This window comes from Aegilops tauschii, chromosome 2, assembly GCF_002575655.3.
Source record: "Aegilops tauschii subsp. strangulata cultivar AL8/78 chromosome 2, Aet v6.0, whole genome shotgun sequence".
NCBI classification, from domain to species: domain Eukaryota; kingdom Viridiplantae; phylum Streptophyta; class Magnoliopsida; order Poales; family Poaceae; genus Aegilops; species Aegilops tauschii.
Genome location: NC_053036.3, coordinates 376,322,892 through 376,344,345, shown reverse-complemented (window position 1 = coordinate 376,344,345; position 21,454 = coordinate 376,322,892). Strand labels below are relative to the sequence as shown.

Sequence of the window (21,454 nt, the reverse complement as noted above, 5' to 3'; positions counted from 1 at the left end):
TCGTTCTCCTCCCCAAAAAGGACGGAGCGGCCGCGATCACGGACTATCGTCCGACTAGTCTGATCCATTCGATGGCGAAGCTAATCTCCAAGGTCCTCTCCATGAGGCTGGCGAAGGTGATCCACACTATCATTTCTCCGGCGCAAACGGCATTCCTCAAAACCAAATGCATCCCTGATAGCTACCTATATGTGCAAAACACCATTCGCCACCTCCACCGTCGCAAAACCCCGGCACTGCTCATGAAGCTCGACATCGAGAAGGCGTTCGACACGGTCTCGTGGGACTACTTGCTAGAGTTGCTGCAGCAGCTAGGGTTTAGCGCGCGCTGGCGAGATTGGGTGGCCCTGCTCCTCTCCCCGGCGTCCTCGGCGGTTTCTTTGAACGGGGTGCCGGGCCGCCACTTTGCTCACCGCCGTGGTCTTCGCCAGGGCGACCCGCTCTCACCGTTTCTCTTCATTCTCTCCATAGACCCTCTGCACCAACTGTTGGCGAAGGCGGTCGAGCAACAACTCCTACAGCAGATACCAGGCCCCGAGTTGAAGCTCAGGGTGAGTCTCTATGCCGACGACACAGTTGTCTTCATCAACCCAATCCGTCAGGAGGTCGACTCTCTACTGGGCATCCTACGTCAATTCGGACGCGCTACAGGGTTATGCATAAACACAGAAAAATCCACGGCATCGCCGGTCGGCTGCAACGACTTAGACCTCGCACATGTGCTGAACAATTTTGGCGGCTCAATCGCCCCTTTCCCGATCAAATACCTGGGCCTGCCACTCATCACCGGCCGGCTTTGACTAGTGCATCTGCAGTTCATCATCGATAGGATCAAGGCCCGACTGGCGGGCTGGAAGAGGAACATAATCCACATCGCGGGACGACGCGTGCTGGTCCGCTGCGTCCTCAGCGCCATGCCTACCTTTGCGCTCACCGTGCTGAAGGTGCCAAAAAAGATCCTCAAAGAAATAGACAAGTGTCGCCGCCGTTTCCTTTGGAAGCAAGACGAGGAAATCTCCGGCGCAAGCTGCAAAGTTAGCTGGGCAGCGGTTTGCAATCCAACGGAAAATGGAGGCCTGGGAGTCCCTGACCTTTCGCGCTTTGGACGTGCTCTTCACCTGCGCTGGCCCTGGCTCGCATGGCGCCACCCTGTGCCCATGGGTGGGCTCGGTCCTTCCTTGCAACGACAACGACCTCTCCCTCTTCATGGCGGCAACCTTGGTCAGCATCGGGGACGGCGCGTCGGCGTCCTTCTGGCACTCCCATTGGATGGGGCCGGGCACGCTCGCCCAGCAATTCCCGCGGCTGGTCCTGCATGCCCGGAGAAAGAACAGGACGGTGAAGGAGGCCCTGGCGGACGACACCTAGATCAAAGACCTAGCCCATGGCCGGACTGAACATCTGATCCACGACGTCCTGGTCTTGCATAGACGGCTTCATGGCGCAGTCGGCGAACTGCATGCGGGCACCCCCGACTCCATCAGATGGATCCTTGAGCGGACGGGCGAATACTCAGCAAGATCAGCTTATCGGGTGCAATTCCAGGGCATGACGTCCTCGGTTTTCGGCAAGATCATATGGTGTGCTTGGGCCCCTGGGAAGATCAAGATGTTTGCATGGCTCATGCTGTAAAACAGGCTGTGGTGCAACGACAGACTTCAACGCCGCGGCTGGAAGAACGAGTACTTCTGCCAGCTGTGCACTCGAAACCTTGAATCCTCGAAGCATCTGTTTTTGGAGTGCCCAATGGCCAAGGGTGTCTGGGAAACGATAAGCTCATGGACGGGCTGCGCCCCACTAGCTCCAGCTGCGAGCTCGCAAGATCTCCAGCACTCCTCCATTGCGCTGGCCGCCCTGGACAGGTCCGCACCAAGATGGCAAAAAGGCACCAACACGCTTCTACTGCTGGTTTGCTGGGAGATATGGCAGGAACGGAACAACGTCACCTTCAGGAAAAGCACCCCAAGGGTCTCCAACATCATCAGAAGGATCACGGACTGCATCGAGCTATGGCGAGCCGCGGATGCAACCTGCATTGAGAGCCCCTTCAGGGAACCACCATGAGATATAAACCCTAGATTTTTGTCGCTTGAGGATTGCCGATTTGTGGCAAGCCCTCGGATCCCCTGGATCCGAGGGCTTCCTGCTTATCAATGGAAAGCCAGCGAAAAGCTGGATCTTTCAAAAAAAAAAAGAGCTTACCTTGTGGTGTGGTATTTTTCAATAGTTTTTTTACGAGATTCAATAGTTTTCGTTCCTGCTTAGATTATATTTAGAAAGCGGAGGGAGTATCTTTCAAAGTCTGCTCAGAAATGTGTACTAGTTTCGATATGGTGGCCGTTTGGTGTCTGCTGTGTGGCGAAATGGTCCACGATTGTGGCTGCCGTTGTTGTTGGGCTGCGCGGGCGTGGTGCAGATGGCGCGTCCCTGTCCTTGGGGTCCAGCCGGTTAATTAACCAGTGATCCTTTCGTTTTTATAAGTACATCAGAAGAGTGATTAGTTCGTTTGGGTCACCACAAACACGTGGGTAAATGACATTGTGAGTAGTACTCATGTAGTACTATGTTATTTCCGGGAGTCGTTCATCCTCTTTCTTTGAAAAGCAACCCACCCAGGCCCTGACCGCATCTACCCATTCACTCCCAGGTTGTTTCCCTAACCACTCCATTTCCAAGAAAAGTTCGTGCGTGCGTGCGTGTGCGTTGGAGACGAGGCACGCCACGGGGACGTGCAACAAACTACCAAAACAAAAGGCTACAAGGAAAGGCAAAGCCCAGGAGCAAGGACGAACGTGCCCCCGCCACCTACCCGCTTTGTTTCGTCACAGCACGTCAACGTAGCCACAAATTGGCAAATTTAACAATTTTGACCTATAATCGAAAGCAAATCACAGAATGAACTGGTTCCGAAACTATTTCACACCCCTAACCCTTTTGTGTAGCGCCCGCCACGCCGGCGCCACACCCTACGGTGCAGCGCCTAGCTCCGGGGCGTTGCACCACTGTCCACCGTGGCAGCCCACGGGCCCGCACCCAGCCGTGCAACGCCTCCGAGCTAGGCGCTGCATCTGTAATGTGCAGCGCCTAGCCGCTAGGCGTTGCACGTGTAATGTGCAGCGCCTAGCGGCTAGGCGCTGCACTGTGACTTATCCAGCCACTTGGCTGGGCCCCCCTCCCCCTCCCCCACCCCCCCACCACACACTCTCTCCCCGAGCTTTGCCCCCTCTCCCACTCTCCCCCCTCTCAAATCTTCTTCCAAATCTTGCAAATTTGAAGAATTTGTCCGTGGATTTCGAAGTCAAACCCTCCGTGGACCAGAACCGGATTGCTAAAGGTTCTAAGTTCGACAGCTTGTTGGATTTGAAGATGTGGCTTGACAACTACTCGGTTACGCATTATCGTCCACACAAGGTGGTGCACTCGGACGTCAATGTGCGCTACACGGTTGCATGTGCATGTGAAGATGAAAAGGAGGTCCAACTTGGACTTAAAAGAGGCCGTGGTGGTGGTAGAGGTCGTGGAAAGGAGGTCCAACAAGGAGTGGCAAGACGCCGTGGCGGTTGTCCGTGGATTGTGCGTGCAAGACCATGAAAAGGAGGTCCTACTTGGCATGTAGTGAGTTGTGTGCCAACTCACATGTGCCAAGGCAAAAGGGTGGATGGCAAGATTGTGTCCCAAGACCACAAACAACTCACGTCCGAGTTCATCGCTTACAGGCTCTCGAACTCAATATCCACACTTCCAACAATGAGCGTCCAACATGTCATTGACCTTGTGAAAGCCATCTTTCATTACCAAGTGAAATACGGCAAGGCATGGAAGGCGAAACAAGCCGCATTTAAGATGTTGTATGGTACATGGGAGGAAGCATACAACCGAATCCCTAGGTTGTTGTTAGCCATGGCCGCGACAAACCCGGGCATGGTTCATGTGGTCGAGCCTCATGGGCACCAAACAACGGTTCATGAAGGAAGGAAAGTCAGAGTATTTGGCCGTGCTTTTTGGGCGTTCGAGCAATGTGTGAGGGCTTTCGAACATTGTAGGCCGGTCATCGCAATTGATGGCACGTTCTTGACTGGACAATACAAGGGAACCTTGTTGGTTGAAATAGCAAGTGATGCCAATAACCGGGTGTTGCCATTGGCATTTGCTTTGGTTGAGGTGGAAAACAATGACAATTGGGAGTGGTTTCTGCATCTTTTGAGGACGAAGGTATTACCCGCTCAAAGGGAAATTTATGTCATATCGGATCGGAATCAAGGAATTCTTAACGCCGTGGAGATTGACATTCCCGGGCATGCTCCGTTGCACCATCGATGGTGCATGAGGCACTTTTGTTCGAACTTCTATAGGGCATGTGGCCTTAAGGAGTTGGCCGATGATCTTCAAGATTGTTGTCTCGCTTTCTCCGATAAGCGCTTCGCCACTTTGTACAACAAATTGCTCGCACACAAAAAACTTGATCCCGGGGGTCAAGACTTTCTCAATAGGCACATTCAATACCGGAACAAGTGGGCACGTGCTTTTGATGAAGATGGCCGGAGATACGGTCAAATGACAAGCAATATGGCCGAATGCTTCAATAGGGTGCTCAAAGGTGCACGTGGATTACCCGTGACGGCAATAGTTCAATACACATTTGACAAGATGAATGCGTACTTTGTAAAGTACTCGATGGAAACCGATGCACAGATAGCGGGTGAGAACCCACGGAAGTACAAGTACAAGTTCCCACCCAAAGTTGATGAATGGTTGCTATTTCAATCACGGAAGGCGGACTCAGAAGAAGCTATATTATATGACAATGAGGAGTGGAAGTACGAAGTGAAAGAGTCAGGAGGAACCACAAACGATGGCCGGCAACATGGAGGTCGGGCTTTCAAGGTGTCGTTAACACAATGTGATTGCACTTGCAGGAGGCCATTGTTGCTTCATCTCCCATGCTCACATTTGTATGCCGCCGGCCGCGTTAGGAATGTGGACATCAATCACCCACGCACCGTGAGGGAGTCCCAGTTCTCAATCATGACGGTCAAGAAAACATGGGCTCCCCGCTTTCACCCATACTTTGACCAATCACAATGGCCGGAGTATCATGGAGTTCAACTATGGCCGGATCCGGAGTTGAAGGTTGCTAAACGGGGTAGACGTAAGACAAAGCGTCTTAGAGGCGACATGGATGGATGGGGCCATGGTGGGCGCCGCGAAGCGGGCAACGACCAATTCCAAGAGCCTCGTGAGAGCTCCCGTTGTGGGGAGTGCAAAGGTCATGGCCACAACAAAAGAAAATGTACGAAACCAAGAAAAAGGTCCAAGAAAAATGATGCAACCCAACGTCTCCTTGTATGCAACCCAACGTTGCTCCGAGTTTACACGCATTGTCTTCCAACGGATGTGCATTCCAAAACCAACATTATGCCTTCCCTCCAACTCAATGATATCACTAGGGTCCATCCAATTCAAATCTTTCCTAACTTGTTGCAAGAGCTCCGCATAGCTAGGACTACTATCAAACACAATGTCAAGCTCATCCGGGTCCGGTTCTTTATTGCCTTTCAAAAAGGCGTCTTTGTCCCCATGATGAACAAACACACATGTTCTTCCCATCCCTATAAGCAATGAACACAAGGTAACATTGCTTCCATGAGTACTAATCCATGGATTAACACCGAATACAAACCCTAATATATATATATAAAACAACAACCCTAACCCTAACCCTAAACCTAACCCTAAACCTAACCCTAACCATAACCCTAGCCCTAAACCTAAACCTAGCACCAACATAAGAACACCCATAAGAATAACCCTAGCATACTAACAAAACCTAATCATAGAAATTGGCAAACAAACATCTCACATCTCCATGCAAATCTCTAGATCCAAACTAAACTAGGGTTTCCCCAAACTACCAACAAATGAGCAATGGGAGAACTTTACTTCGATCAAAACAAGGGGATCGGAGATTATTACCTTGAGGGAGGGTTTGACTTCGAAATCCACGGACAAATTCTTCAAATTTGCAAGATTTGGAAGAAGATTTGAGAGGGGGGGAGAGTGGGAGAGGGGGCAAAGCTCGGGGAGAGAGTGAGAGAGTGTGTGGTGGGGGGGGGGTGGGGGAGGGGGCCCAGCCAAGTGGCTGGATAAGTCACAGTGCAGGTGCAGCGCCTAGCTCGGAGGCGTTGCACGGCTGGGTGCGGGCCCGTGGGCTGCCACGGTGGACAGTGGTGCAACGCCCCGGAGCTAGGCGCTGCACCGTAGGGTGTGGCGCCGGCGTGGCGGGCGCTACACAAAAGGGTTAGGGGTGTGAAATAGTTTCGGAACCAGTTCATTCTGTGATTTGCTTTCGATTATAGGTCAAAGTTGTCAAATTTGCCCCACAAATTCGTTGCAGCTTTCGTTTGAGCCCGACAAGTTGTTTCGGCACGACACAGGCAACGACATGAGTTCATCTTGTATCTCACAGGGTACTATTCCACTGCACTGCGTATTGACTGGCTCAAATGGCACGATTTTACATGTATTATGACAACAAGAACACGAAGAACAAAACTAATTACCCCAGCTGCCAACGAGGGAGGAGCGGGACGACATGACCACAAATTAACCGACGTCCCTACTGCTCCACCGATTCTCCTCGGTACCTCTAGGGAGCTACGAGTCGGACGATGTGACGGTGGAGGAGGAGCCGGCGGTCATAGGGGTCATGTCCATCGGGTAGCTCCCGAGCACCCGCAGGAACGACGTGAACTCCTGGACCTCGGCCAGCGCGTTCTGCGCCCGCGGCTCCGCCAGGGACGCCTGGAAGTCCACGTAGAACATGTACTCGAAATGCTTCGCCGTGCCGCGGTTGGCGTCGTCCACCAGGCGGATGGGGCGGTGGCGGTGCGGCCGGCTCTCGATCTTGGTCAGCGTGATGTCGCGGAAGGCGAAGGCGGAGAGCACCTTGAAGAGCACGGAGGTGCCCTCCTTGTCGTGCGCGAACACGATGCTGGTCTTGAACGGCCGGTCCGTACGCGGCACGATGGGCTCCCTGGCCAGCATCACGAACCGGGTCACGTTGCCGCAGTCGTCCTGGATGCCGTCCGCGAGGATCTCCATGCCGTACAGCTCGGCGGCGCGGGACGACGCGATGGCGGCCGTGTCGCGGAGGCCGTTGTTGGCCACGTACTCGGCGGCGCCGGCGGTGTCGTCGAAGGCCTCGCGGACGACGTTGAGGCCCATGCGGGTGATGGTGTGCTCGCACTGCGCCAGCGCCTGCGGGTGGCTGATCACGCGGGTGATGTTCTCCTTGCGCACGCCCGGGAGAGCCAGGAGGCAGTGGTGCACGGGGAGCTGCACCTCGCCCACGATGTGGAGGCGGTGGCGGAGCAGGAGGTCGTAGTTGCGGTGGATGCTGCCGCCGAGCGAGTTCTCCACGGGGAGCACGGCGCGGTCCGCGATCCAGAGCTCCACGGCCTGGAACGCCACCTCGAACTGGTCGCAGGGGATGGCGTCGCAGCCCGGGTAGGCCTTGCCGGCCGCCTTCTCGCTGTACGCGCCCGGCACGCCCTGGTACGCCACGCGCAGCTCCGAGCCGTGCATCGGCGCCGGGGACAGGTCGGCGATCCGCAGCGGCGCCGGCAGGTTCTTGGCAACGCCGTTAACACCGCTCACGGGGATCAAATCGAGCACCGCCCCGTTGGGGGCCGGCGCCGGCGCGGCGTGGCCGTTGACGGAGTGGGGGCCGAGCGCGGCCACCTTGCTGGAGAGGACGGCGCAGCTGCTGAGCCACTCGGTCCGGCCGCCGACGGCCGCGCCAAGCGAGCACCTGACCACGCGGCCGCTCCTCCCCGGAGCGTGGATTGCCAGCCTGGGATTCTGCCCGGCGGGCGCCTTGATGAAACTCGCGGCAGCCATGACCAGTAACGGCGCCGATTAGCTAGCTGTTGGTCCGTTTCTTGGCTTGGAAATCTGTCGATGCCGATGGCGCCGGGTAACTAAAGGTAAATAAACGAGAAACTAAAACTAGCAGGTAGTAATTGAGTAAGCTTCGATGGGGGAAGCTGAGAGGGGAAGGGGAGGGCTGAAGGGGATATATAGGTGGCGATTGGTTGGTTTGTGTTCAAGACTTGAGCTGGAGGGAGGGGGGTTGGTGTGGTGGCCTGGTGGGGACGCGTGGGCTCACGACTCAGGACTGATACCACAGGGGGGTTGGTTGGGTCAGCGTCAAATCAAAATGTGTATCTTTTCCGGTAAAAAATATCGAGACGTCTTGGCCTGCTTCACCAACCAACTGAGCCCGACCGAGGGGCAGGGGTAGAACTAGAAGAAACTGAAGGAGAACGTGGTGTGCATCCCCCCTTCCCCTTGTGGTCGCGTGCGCCGGCTGCTTGTAGCCGCGCCCGCCTGCCTTCCCTTTTCGCCGTTGCTTCTTGGATCGCCCGGCGAATCACGGCGCCAGGTGCGTGCCAAGTACAGTGAAGACTGCGCTGCGCTGGATCGGATGCTTATCTAGATTGCCTTGTGTTGTTCTCTTGGGATGAGGCAGATATTTTTCTTTATTAATTTCAGACGATGAATCCCTCCAACAAAACATTAAACATGGCGAGGGGTAATAATTCATGGACATTATGTTATCCATCCATATAAATAGATATTTTCCCGGGTATCCATTTAGATATTTACTTTCTTCAAATTAGCACATGATTTCCTCCCCCCCCCCCCCCCCCCCCCCCTTACTCTGTATCTCCGAACTAACATTTGGTTCATTGTTTTTGAGATAGCTCACCATTAGTGCCGAATGGAAAACTGACATGTGGTTCTATTGTAAGTATACATATGCATAGTGAACTTTATGCTCATGAGCTAGTTAGAAACGACTTCGTAAACCCCCGCTGAAAAAGGAACTACTTAGTAGAAAGTTCTTTCCGAAGCAAAGAATAGGACTTCCTCTTGCATATTTTTAGATACTTTTGTTAATTGTACAAAGGAGAAAGAAAAGACTTCGGATTTGATCAAATCCATCACCTGTGGATTATTAACATCTCTAGACTTAACTACCCCTCAAAGAAAATCTCTAGATTTAACCATAGGATTCAGTCCGTAATACCTAAAACCAAGGATGGTAAGCAAATCCATAATTTTAGCCATATATGCTCTTAAATGCTAGTTCCAAAATTATTACAAATATCCTTAAGAATATCTTGAGTTGGGTGGTTTCTCCTGTAGTGCCACATGTCCAAACTTCCTTCATTAAGGGAACATACATCATGGAGGGTGTTGTGGTCTTGCGTGAAGCTTCAAGTAAAATACATCATGAAAAATATCATGCTTTGTTATTCAAAGTGGATTTTGAAAAAATATAATAAAATCAAGTTGCTCTTTATCCATAAAATGCTAACCTTGGAAGCCCCCCCCCCAAAGTGGTGTGATTGGATTGTGACCACATCAGGGGTGGGCATGTGGACGTTAAAGTGAATGATCAGATTGGACCGACAAGGTCATCTCCCACTAGGTATGCCCATGGTGACCTAAACCCAATAGAAACCCATGGGGGGCCAAGCCCACATTCTCCAGGTACAAATGTTGCAACCAATGTGATGAAGGTTTAGTCACTCAAGGCACATTGCCCGAGTGAAGATTCCCATCACTTGACTCTGGTCAAAAGGAACGTGTCTTCACTTGGATAGAAGCAGTTCAACCGCTAGAGGCATTAGAGGATGTTTCCAAGCCTTCAATCTTGGCGTTACCTTAGCTTTATATCGTCAGTTCCTAGTAATAACCCAGATGTAATTATTTGGACTTAAACTCACCCGTGACGTAGAAGGAGGCTGGGGCTAGTGAACTCTGTAGAAGCACCCCTACCAGCACACGGTTACGGGTTTGGATATCTGTACTCACAAACTCATATGCAAGAACTCTCTCCCCAGAGAACAGGACTATGTTTTTTTACCTACACTGCGAGGGGGTTGAACCTATATACATCCTTGCGCCACCCCTTGCGTCTCGCTTGATCAGGCCTCGTTCCTGCCCCTATCTCACTCTTAGATTTCACACAACGACATGGACCCTATTTCAAATCATATAAGGGCTAAGACATTGGGATTCTATATCTCCTCTCCTTTTCTATTTAACATTCAGTGTCTTAGTCATTATCATGGATAGGGCTAGACTGCATGGTGTGGTAAAAGGGTTGTTTGGAGAGGTTATTAGCCATGGCGTCAATATGTTGCAATATGCAGATGACATCATATTCTCGATGCATGATGACATAGAAAGCGCTAAACACACAATTTACATTAATGTTCTTTGAGAAATTGTATGGGTTGACCATATATTTCCATTAGAGTCTTTTTTTGAACCCCCCATATATTAATTAATTAAACAAAAGGTTATTACAATCATTCATTACAACATACGCCATGCAAGGCGGGACAGAGTTAACGAGCAACATGTCGGATCTACTATTAAAATTAAACTTAGCAATCTCATGTGCCACCTCATTGGCATGCTGATTTATTTTCGAAAAACTCAAATTTCGGAACACCTTGGCAATACTCAGAGCCTCTTTCTTAAGATCAACAAGAGCGGATCTATCAAGCTTCTCATTTGTAAGGAAAGAATGTATAAAAGCACAATCAGTCTCCAAAATAATAGACTGGTAAAGGGTAATGTCGATATAAAGACCTGCTAGGCAGGAGTGAAGCTCAGCTTCACTGACACAAGTACACTGAACAATAAAATCCCACGATGACATTATAATTATGCCAGAAGAATTCCTAGCAACAACCCCTACACCGGCAACGTTAATACTCTCCACGAAACTAGCATCGACATTGATCTCGATATAATCTGCAGGAGGCGATTTCCACACCACATGCTCTTTCACCGGTGCATCCACAATAACACCTCCCACCTTTTTATTACCTTTGTTGCGAGAGTCCAACTGAATAGCGTTGTGGTGGCCGTGTAAGAGTACACATAATTTTTCAAAAAAATGTTGAGTTAGTAATGGATTCCTTGATGGGAAACGTTGCATGAAAATCAAGAATTTTCCTACGAATCACCCAAGATCTATCTATGAGAAACATAGCAACGAGAGGGGAGAGTGTGTCCACGTACCCTCTTAGACTATTTAGAGGAAGCGTATATTACGCGGCTGATGTAGTAGTACTCTTCATGATCCAATCATGATCCAATCCGATGAAGTACCAAACGGACGACGCCTCCGTGTTCACCACACGTGCAGCTCGATGGCGTCTCCTCCTTCTTGATCCAGCAAGCAAGGGTGGAGAAGTAGATGGGATCTCAACCAGCACGATGGCGTGGTGGAGATGGTGGTGGTGTAGTGCCGGCATGGCTCCACCAAACGCTGCTAGAACCAACCCGAGGAGAAAACAGAGCTATGGGAGAGGTAGGGCTGCCGCCGGGGCATGGGAATTGGTGTGTTCAGCCCCTCCCTCTCCCCCACTATATATAGGAGGCAAGGAGGAGGGATGGGTCGCAGCCCTAGCCCCTCCTCCAAGGAGGGGAGGCGGCCAAGGGAGGAGTTCTCCCTCCCCAAGGCATCTGGGGGGTGCCTTCCCCCTTAGGACTCTTCCTCCTCCACCTCTCCTGGCGCATGGGCCTCTTAGGGCTGGTGCCCCTGGCCCATGTAGGCTAGGGAGCCCCCTACAGCTCATGTGAGCCCCCGGACCTCTTTTGGCACTCCCGGTACAATACCGATAATGCCCGAAACTTATTCGGCGACCAAAACAGGACTTCCTATATATAAATCTTTACCTCCGGACAATTCCGGAGCTCCTCGTAACGTCCAGGATCTCATCCGGGACTCCGAACAACATTCGGTCACCAATGCACATATCCCAATATTACGCTAGCGTCACCGAGCGTTAAGCGTGCGAACCCTGCGGGTTCGTGAATCATGTAGACATGACGGAGACACCTCTCCGTTCAATAACCAATAGCAAGACCTGGATGCCCATATTGGTTCCCACATATTCCATGAAGATCTTTTATTGGTTGAACCACGATATCGAGGATTCGGGTAATCCCTATGCAGTTCCCTTTGTCCAGCGATATGTTACTTGCCCGAGATTCGATCGTCGGTATCTCCATACCTAGTTCAATATCATTACAGACAAGTCTCTTTACCCGTTCCATAGTACAAGATCCCGTGACTAACTCATTAGCCACATTGCTTGTGAGCTCTTTGCAATGTTGTATTACTGAAAGGGCCCAGAGATATCTCTGTCATACGGAGTGACAAATCCCAGTCTCAATCCATGCAACTCAACAGACACCTTCGAAGATACCTGTAGAGCACCTTTATGATCACCCAATTATGAAGTGATGTTCGATAGAACACAAGGTATTCCTTCGGTATCCGGGAGTTGCATGATCTCATGGTCTTAGGAATAGATACTTGACATGAAGAAAGTTGTAGCAAAAAGTAAAGTGATACGATAATATCTGATACATCCATTTTGTATCATGTTTTCCTACTGTTATTTATATTGTTTTTATGGATAATAATGATTTTTGGAGTATTTCTAATGCCTTTTCTCTCATAATATGCAAGGTTCACACAAAGAGGGAGAATACTGGCAGTTGGAAACCTGGACCTGAAAAAGCTACGTCGGGCTACCTATTCTGCAGAACTCCAAATGAGCTGAAACTTCACGGAGATTTTTTATGGAATATATAAGAAATATTGGAGCCAATAAGTACTAGAGGGGGCCCACCAGGTGGGCACAACCTACCTGGGCGCGCCAGGGAGCCCAAGCGCGCCCTGGTGGGTTGTGCCCTCCTCGGCCCACCTCCGGTGCCCCTCTTCTGGTATATAAGTCATTTTGACCTAGAAAAAATAAGGGGAGGACTTTCGGGACGAAGCGCCGATGTCTCGAGGCGGAACTTGGGCAGGAGCACTTTTGCCCTCCGGCGGAGCGATTCGGCCAGGGGAACTTTCCTCCCGGAGGGGGAAATCATCGTCATCATCATCACCAACAACTGTCCCATCTTGGGGAGGGTAATCTCCATCAACATCTTCAACAGCACCATCTCCTCTCAAACCCTAGTTCATCTCTTGTGTTCAATCTTTGTACCGGAATTATAGATTGGTGCTTGTGGGTGACTAGTAGTGTTGATGACATCTTGTAGTTGATTACTATATGGTTTATTCGGTGGAAGATTATATGTTCATATCCATTATGCTATTTAATACCCCTCTGATCTTGAGCATGATTATCATTTGTGAGTAGTTACTTATGTTCTTGAGGTCACGGGAGAAATCTTGTTGCTAGTAATCATGTGAACTTGATATGTGTTCGATATTTTGATGGTATGTATGTTGTGATTCCCTTAGTGGTGTCATGTGAACGTCGACTACATGACACTTCACCATATTTGGGCCTAAGAGAATGCATTGTGGAGTACTTATTAGATGATGGGTTGCGAGAGTGACAGAAGCTTAAACCCTAGTTTATGTGCTATTCCGCAAGGGACTGATTTGGATCTAAAAGTTTAATGCTATGGTTAGATTTATTCTTAATACTTTTCTCGTAGTTGCGGATGCTTGCGAGGGGGTTAATCATAAGTAGGAGGTTTGTTCAAGTAAGAACAGCACCTAAGCACCGGTCCACCCACATATCAAATTATCAAAGTAGCGAACACAAATCAGATCAACATGATGAAAGTGACTAGATGAAATTCTCGTGTACCCTCAAGAACGCCTTGCTTATCATAAGAGACCGTTTTGGCCTGTCCTTTGCCTCAAAAGGATTGGGCTACCTTGCTGCACTTTTGTCACCATTACCGTTACTGCTCGTTACAAATTATCTTTCTATCAAACTACTCGTTACTTATAATTTTAGTGCTTGCAGAGAATACCTTACTGAAAACTACTTGTCATTTCCTTCTGCTCCTCGTTGGGTTCGACACTCTTACTTATCGAAAGGACTACGATTGATCCCCTATACTTGTGGGTCATCAATATGCTAGGCTTATGGTTGGGTCTTGTCCATCACATCATTCTCCAATTGATGTGATCCTGTTATCAAATGATAACTCATGTCTGGTCCGGAAACCTTAACCATCTTTGATCAACGAGTTAGTCTACTAGAGGCTTACTAGGGACACGGTGTAGTTTATGTATTCACACATGTATTTAAGTTTTTGATCAATACAATTCTAGCATGAATAATAAACACTTATCATGAACGGGAAATATGATAATAACCATTTTAGTATTGCCTCTAGGGCATATTTCCCTGATACGTCTCCAACGTATCTATAATTTTTTATTGTTCCATGCTATTATATTATTTTTGGATGTTTTATATGCTATTTTATATTATTTTTGGGACTAACTTATTAACCTAGTGCCCAGTGCGAGTTTCTGTTTTTTCCTTGTTTTTGACTTTTATAGAAAAGGAATATCAAAGGGAGTCTGAACGGAATAAAACTTTACGATGATTTTTGTTGGACAAGAAGAAACCCACGAGACTTGGAGAGGAGGCCAGAAGACCCATGAGGAGGCCACAGGCTGTAGGGGCTTCCCAGGGGGGCACACTAACGGTGTCCTGGACTAGGGGGTACTCACCACGTCGTCTCCCGACCAGCTGGATCGGGCCGAGGACCCCCATGGCGCTTCACTTATGGGACACTTCGGGCAGCCCATGCCGCATACAAGGAGGATTCCACGAGACATGGCGCCCAAGACAAGGACTCCTTTAAACCCTAGGCCTCTGGTGTGTTATATAAATCGAGGCCAGGCTAGTCAATAGATCATCTCATATTCATTATTACAATCTCGTGGTAGATACATGTACTGTGTACTACACCCATATCAATACAATCAAAATCAGGATGTAGGGTATTATCTCTTTGAGAGAGCCCGAACCTGGGTAAAACCCTGTGTCAATGTTAACATCGCTCCAAGACGCCTAGCTTAGGACCCCTACTACGAGATACGCCGGATATAGAACCGACATTGGTGCTTTCATTGAGAGCCTGCTGGCAGTCGCCACGGTGCGATGGGAATTCGGATCGTCTCCGGCGCGATCTACGCATCGGAGCCGAGCTTTATGGTCGATGTCGGCATCTTTGTCGCCGGCTCGACTGGTCACCTCGGCTGGACCGAGGACCGCGCTCCACGTCAGATCATCAAGACCAGACGGTTAATTTCATCATCATCAGCTCAAATCTCAACCGATACCATGGAAAAGTCGTCCATGGAGCCTGGGAGCTCATCGTCAACATTGCCCTTGTGCGATCGCACAGTTTTTCCTGTACAACAGACTTGTTTTCGCTGCCACCGTCTCCTCGAAAGTCGATTTGATGAACCCTTTGGTGGAATTGTGCGAAATTGAGTATACAACAACCCTGTAAAATTCCGTCGCCTTCCGATGGAGGAATCTCCGGAGATCTATGATATCCCGGGGGCCTATCGAGTTTGGACGGGAATCTGGACGAGTTTAGGGCGTGGTCTCCAGAGCCTAGCTCGGAGGTTATTTGGAAGATTCAACCGTTTATCTTCTGCGGAATTTCCATATCTACCACCTCTCAAAATTTCAGCTCGATCCAACTGTTCAAACTCCGGGAACCTTCCGATTAGTGCATCACTTTTCGTATCTGTTTTCTGCGCGAATATGAATCTAACCTGAGTTCATCTTTCTTCATGAACGGGATATTGGACAACCTTTTTGGAAGAATCTCTTTTCAGGGTATTGTGCATTGTTCTCAAACACGTGCCCATAAAATTTTAAGCCTTCTCTACGGTATTCTTCACCATCATGCTGGTGTCAAACCAGTCCGGCAACATTGTTCCACAACTGCCGACCTGCGCTAGACACGTCGTCGCTTTGTTGAGCCGGCCTCAACTTCTTCGGATCATCATCTCGGCAAGCCGAACAAGAGTTCGGCATCACGAAGGATAAATCATCACCAACATTGCCGCCCCACGGATTACACGGAGCGGGCACACCGGCATCGTCGCACGGTCACTTCATAGTGCCAACATTGACCGCGTCACAAGTCACGACCTGCGTTGGCATGGCCGCACTGTTGCTTCTTCAAGCCAATGTCCATCACGCCGAACTGCTTCAACACCTCGGCTGACATGGCAGCTGCAACATCTCCTTACCGACCCGCTCCGTCACCTCGGCTAGACCGGGGGCTTCGCCATCTCTTCATCAACCTACTCCGGAGACTTCGGCGTCACCAGCCGACCAGCTTCATCATGTTAGAGACTTCGGCGTCACCAGCCGACCAGCTTCGTCATGTTAGCTGGACCGGGGGCTTTGCCTCGGCGAGCCAACCTTTGCCAACATCGCCATGCCGTCGCTTTATCGCCCATCAGACAATGGGTGTGCGGATCGAGTCCCAATTTTGGGAGTAACCTTTCTTCAGATTGCTACAACAGATAAACCAGGTGCTATTAATCCTAGTAATTTTTTCTTGCTTGGGTTTACTTTTTCCGAGGAATTATTACTTTGGTTTGTTCCATCATCTGTACACAGGTCTGTCAAGTGATGGCCGCATTAACGATGGTTGCGTGATGCTTCGGTCAGTTTCCCGTCCGCAGTTCGGCGAACGCCTCATCGGGGACCCGGACCGCCCTGTGAATACAGGCTTTGTCACACCAGCGCCCTGCACCGACACTGGCTTCGAAGCCAGGCCACATCTCTTTAAAAAAATATTTTGTGTAAATTAATTATGCAATGTTTTTCTTCTATATTTATATTATTATTTTTTGGACTGCACTATTTTACATGTGTAGGTAATCGACTTCGACTGCGTCACGCGGTCACTTTGGCAAGCCGACGCCGTCGTCCAATCGGCGTAAATCGGCTTGCGTGATCACCTTGTTGGTCGAATTGCCATACCAACATGTTCGGTTGCCTCGGGGACTTTGGCATCGCTGAGAGAGCTTTACCTCATCGAGTGTTTGGCACATGGGCCATATTTCTTTTATTACTCACTTTGCATAAATTATTAATTATGCAACAAATTTTTATTTTATTTTATTATTATTACTATTATCTCCGGCTTGCACTATTTTCTGTGCACAGGTAAATGATCCGGGTTGGGCAGCGCTGTCACCTCGGCGTACCGACGTACCACGTCAACTCGGCTGGACCGGGGATTCGTCATCACTTCATTAACCCACACCACGGACTTTGGCGTCATACGGCCGGCCTGCTCCGTCGCCTCAGTCGGGCTGGAGGTTCCACCCCGCCACATTAGTCGTGCTATGTCGCCACTTCGGAGTGCCGAGCTCTTCGCTCCGCCACCTCGGGACCGGCTTGGGGGCCGGGACCTCGTCCCGCCGTAAGATCGGGCCGCGCATCGACACCGAGCACATTAACCAGCTAAGTGATACGTCTCCAACGTATCTATAATTTATGAAGTATTCATGCTATTATACTATCCTTCTAGGATGTTTTATATGCATTTATATGATATTTTATATGATTTTTGGGACTAACCTATTAACCTAGAGCCCAGTGCCAGTTTTTGTTTTCTCCTTGTTTTAGAGTATCACAGAAAAGGAAAACTAAACGGAGTCCAATTGATGTGCCACTTGACGGAGATCATTTTTGGACCAGAAGAAGCCCACGGAGTACCAGAAGCAGGCCCGAAGAGTCCCGAGCTGCCCACGAGGGTGGGGGCGCACCCACCCCCCTAGGGCGCGCCCCTGCCTCGTGGACAGCCCGGAGCCCCCCTGACGTGAAATCAAGGCAAAACTCTTCTATATATACCCAAAGTTCCAGAAAGAAACCTAGATCGGGAGTTCTGCCGCCGCAAGCCTCTGTAGCCACGAGAAGTCAATCTAGGCCCTCTCCGGTACCCTGCCGGAGGGGGCCATCATCACCGGTGGCCATGGAGGAGTATTCCGGAGGGGCCATCATCACCATGAAGGCCAAGGACCAGAGGGTGGAGGCCATGGAGGAGGAAGCACAAGGGGGAGAACCTCTCCTCCTCTCTTCCGGTGGCGCCGGAGTGCCATCGGGAGGGGAATCATCGCCACGGTGATCGTTTTCATCAACATCACCATCATCATCACCATCCTCATCTCTTTTACGCGGTCCACTCTCCCGCACCCCGCTGTAATCCCTACTTGAACATGGTGCTTTATGCCACATATTATGATCCAATGATGTGTTTCCATCCTATGATGTTTTGAGTAGATATCTTTTGTCTTTGGGTTTGATTGATGATCTAGATTGGTATGAGTTGTATGTTTTATTTTGGTGCTGTCCTATGGTGCCCTCCATGTCGTGCAAGCGTGGGGGATTCCCGCTGTAGGGTGTTGCAATACGTTCATGATTCGCTTATAGTGGGTTGGTGAGTGAGTGAAACACAAACCCGAGTAAGAGGGATTGTTGCGTATGGGAATAAAGAGGACTTGATGCTTTAATGCTATGGTTGGGTTTTACCTTATTGATCTTTAGTAGTTGCAGATGCTTGCTAGAGTTCCAATCATAAGTGCATATGACCCAAGTAGAGAAAGTATGTTAGCTTATGCCTCTCCCTCATATGAAATTGCAATGATGACTACCGGTCTTGTTAACAATTGCCTAGGACAATTCCGCACACCGATCCACCATTATTCCACACTCGCTATTTATAATATTTAGTAATATATTCTAATCTTATGATAACAGCACCTACTTTTATGTTTTAGCTCTCCGATACCATACAAAGTTATCCTCTTCATACCCACAACGTAGTTTTATTTCTCGTTGCTAGTTGGAAGCAAATGTTCGGTGTACGTAGAGTCATATCAGTGGCAGATAGGGCTTGAGAGAATATTGATCTTACCTTTAGCTCCTTGTGGGTTCGACACTCCATACTTATCACTTCCACCTTTGGAAATTGCTACGATGATTCCTTGCACTTGGGGATTATCACTAAGTCGCTTCCATGCTCAGTTTTTTTAATTCTTGTTTGGTTCGACCAAACATTATATTTATGCTAAAATATGTTTGTCAAAAACGAGGTTCGTTAAAAACCACTTTTCTTTGCCCGTGTTAACTGGGGCTCTTAAATTTATATGAGCCATTTTATAATAAGTGTTCTTCTTCTAAGTCGTTGCAAAGTCTTTTTCTACCACTCCTTTCTCGACTCGAGTGTGTTGTCAATACCCGGATAGCCTGTTTTCTCTCTAGTGCCGCTCGAGTTTAGTTTGCTAAGCTGGCTTAACAAGCAGTACTCCGCCTTCGGGATAGGAGGTTGCAGCCATAGGCTGACCCACTTGAAGTCTTGAGATCGGATGTGTCATATTAATGCACGACAGAAGCACAAAAGTAAGACCAATTTTCGGATTGGCACCAAATGACTTGATTTAGTTCGGGCGTAAAGTTTTACTGAAGTTTTTTGGTTTTCCAAGCCTATGGCACTTTTAAACTATTTGTGTGTTTCCAGCATAAGTATCGCAGTGCAACGCGGGACACCTTTAGAGATTCTGTAAAAACATTCTCGGATATTGCTATATATGCATCGGTTTCGAATTGTGTCTTCGGTCAATACTTGGGTTGCCCGAATCCTGTGCTTGCCTCCTATGTCCCGCTTTGTTCAGCTAGGTGTGCAAAGGGAGAACGACTGTGATTGTGCTTCCAGCTCGAATGGTTGAGCACCTCAGTGGAGAAAGCCGAAAACTGACTGTCACAATGGGCGTAAACTGGTGAGCGATCCGATGATGGTGTCAAACTTTAGATCGATACTGATTACCCCGTGATAAACAATGGGCCTTTCATAACATTGGCCGAAGTGTTAATGGCTAGACTTCGGTCGGTGCCGAACACTAACCAGGGGCTCATAGCTAGCTTCCCCAGTTTAAAGCTCCTATGACTAAGTGAAAGTTATAAAGCCCGCATATCTGATTGCCTTGTTTCCGCTAACACACCCGCCTCCGGGCACCGAGGCGTCGACTAAGGGTTGTCTTGTTACTATGAAAACATCCTGCGTAGCATCTACAAAGGGGTAGAAGCTGACGATGGGCCACTACCAAATGATAAACGGTCGCAACGGAGTCCAAATAAGTATATATCATTAGTGTTTGTATTCATTATACAAGTGTTGCCTTCCGTAATTATCATTATAAAGCCATAAATATGCATCAAATTTGACTTAAGATTTTGGCCAAGCTGGGTTGCCTGGCTCCTGTGTTTAACCCTATGTTCCCGATTGTTCGGCTAGGGGGTAAAGGGAGCACCTCTGTGATTGTTACTACCGGGTCATCCGGATTAGTACCACAGACTGGGTGAAGCCGAAAGCTAGCTTTAAGAATATAATTGGTCGGCAACGACGGAAGTGAAAATTTAGGTTCGCTAAAGACCACATAGTTCGGGAACTTTCCCCACACTAAATCCTCAATATTTTTCTCCCACATTGATCGGAGGTGAGGTTTCATGATCATGGTCGGCATGACAACCCAAAGAAAGGAACCGATAGCGGAACTATTTTCTTTGGAAGATGTTTCTCACATTAAATACTAATATAACATTCTGTCCGCATACCTTTGTTTATAAAACCGTATGGCCGGATTGCCTTGTTTGTCGTAAATCTTTGCCCTCATAAAGGCTTTATAAAGTGGGACAAACACTCCTCAGCTACTGGCCGAGGAGGTTGAAGCCGATGGTCGGTCAACAAAGTTTTGTACAGTGCAGATCTAAGCATTAATGATGTAGAGTACTTGGATACATAGAATCATTACACATAATTTGTGATTTTACTCTGGACATCGATCCTTAATTCGGCCACTCGTGCCCACATTAAGGCTCGGGGGCTACTGGGCTTCAGGCTTATCATTTACTAATATTAAAGGGGCAGATCGATCCCCTGATCTGGTGTTGCCACCCGACCAGTGTCTCGGGGGCTACTGCATTGCCTATTCAATACAGATAATTCGAAGTGCTCAGTGTTCGGCTTGACCGAACTATGGGCAAACGCATCTTCGGATAACAATAGGAACTATCTAGGACCTATCCGGCGTCAAGCTAATTATATTACGGGGCACGGGGAGGCGAGAACCACCGCTTTTAGGAAAGAAGCCTACAATTTGTGCGACTTCTCGAGACCCTCTCTCAAGGGCTCATTCGCCAATCACTATATCCTCTAATGTGCATCTCAGTTTTTAGGCCGACACACACACCTTGAGGGTTACTGGCTATATATCTCGTCAGTAAATAAATTGCATCAATCAGAAATAGAATCCGCAAACAATCAGCCCAAGCCCGAGGTGGTGCATCATCTCGGAAGCAGTCCGACATAAAGCTCGGATGCAAGTGGCTGGCTCTATAGAGGGCATTTCCGGCATTAAGCTTGGCTAAACTTTTTCGACTTTTTGAGCCAAGGTGATCTATGACACCTCGGATATAGTCCGGCATTGGAGCTCGGATACTCTCCGGCGTTGGAGCTCGGATGCAGATCGGCGTGGGAGCTCGGATGCAAAAAGACACCTCGGATGCAG

General features: G+C 49.2%; 1 protein-coding gene across 1 annotated transcript; it reads right to left on the bottom strand.

The window, feature by feature from the left end:
* Positions 1-6,450: 6,450 nt before the first annotated feature.
* On the bottom strand, positions 6,451-8,311 carry LOC109744455 (arogenate dehydratase/prephenate dehydratase 6, chloroplastic). The gene has a single exon (XM_020303576.4). It carries the CDS (start codon positions 7,897-7,899, stop codon positions 6,655-6,657), a length of 1,245 nt encoding a protein of 414 aa, XP_020159165.1. The 5' UTR covers positions 7,900-8,311; the 3' UTR covers positions 6,451-6,654.
* Between the last annotated feature and the right edge of the window lie 13,143 nt (positions 8,312-21,454).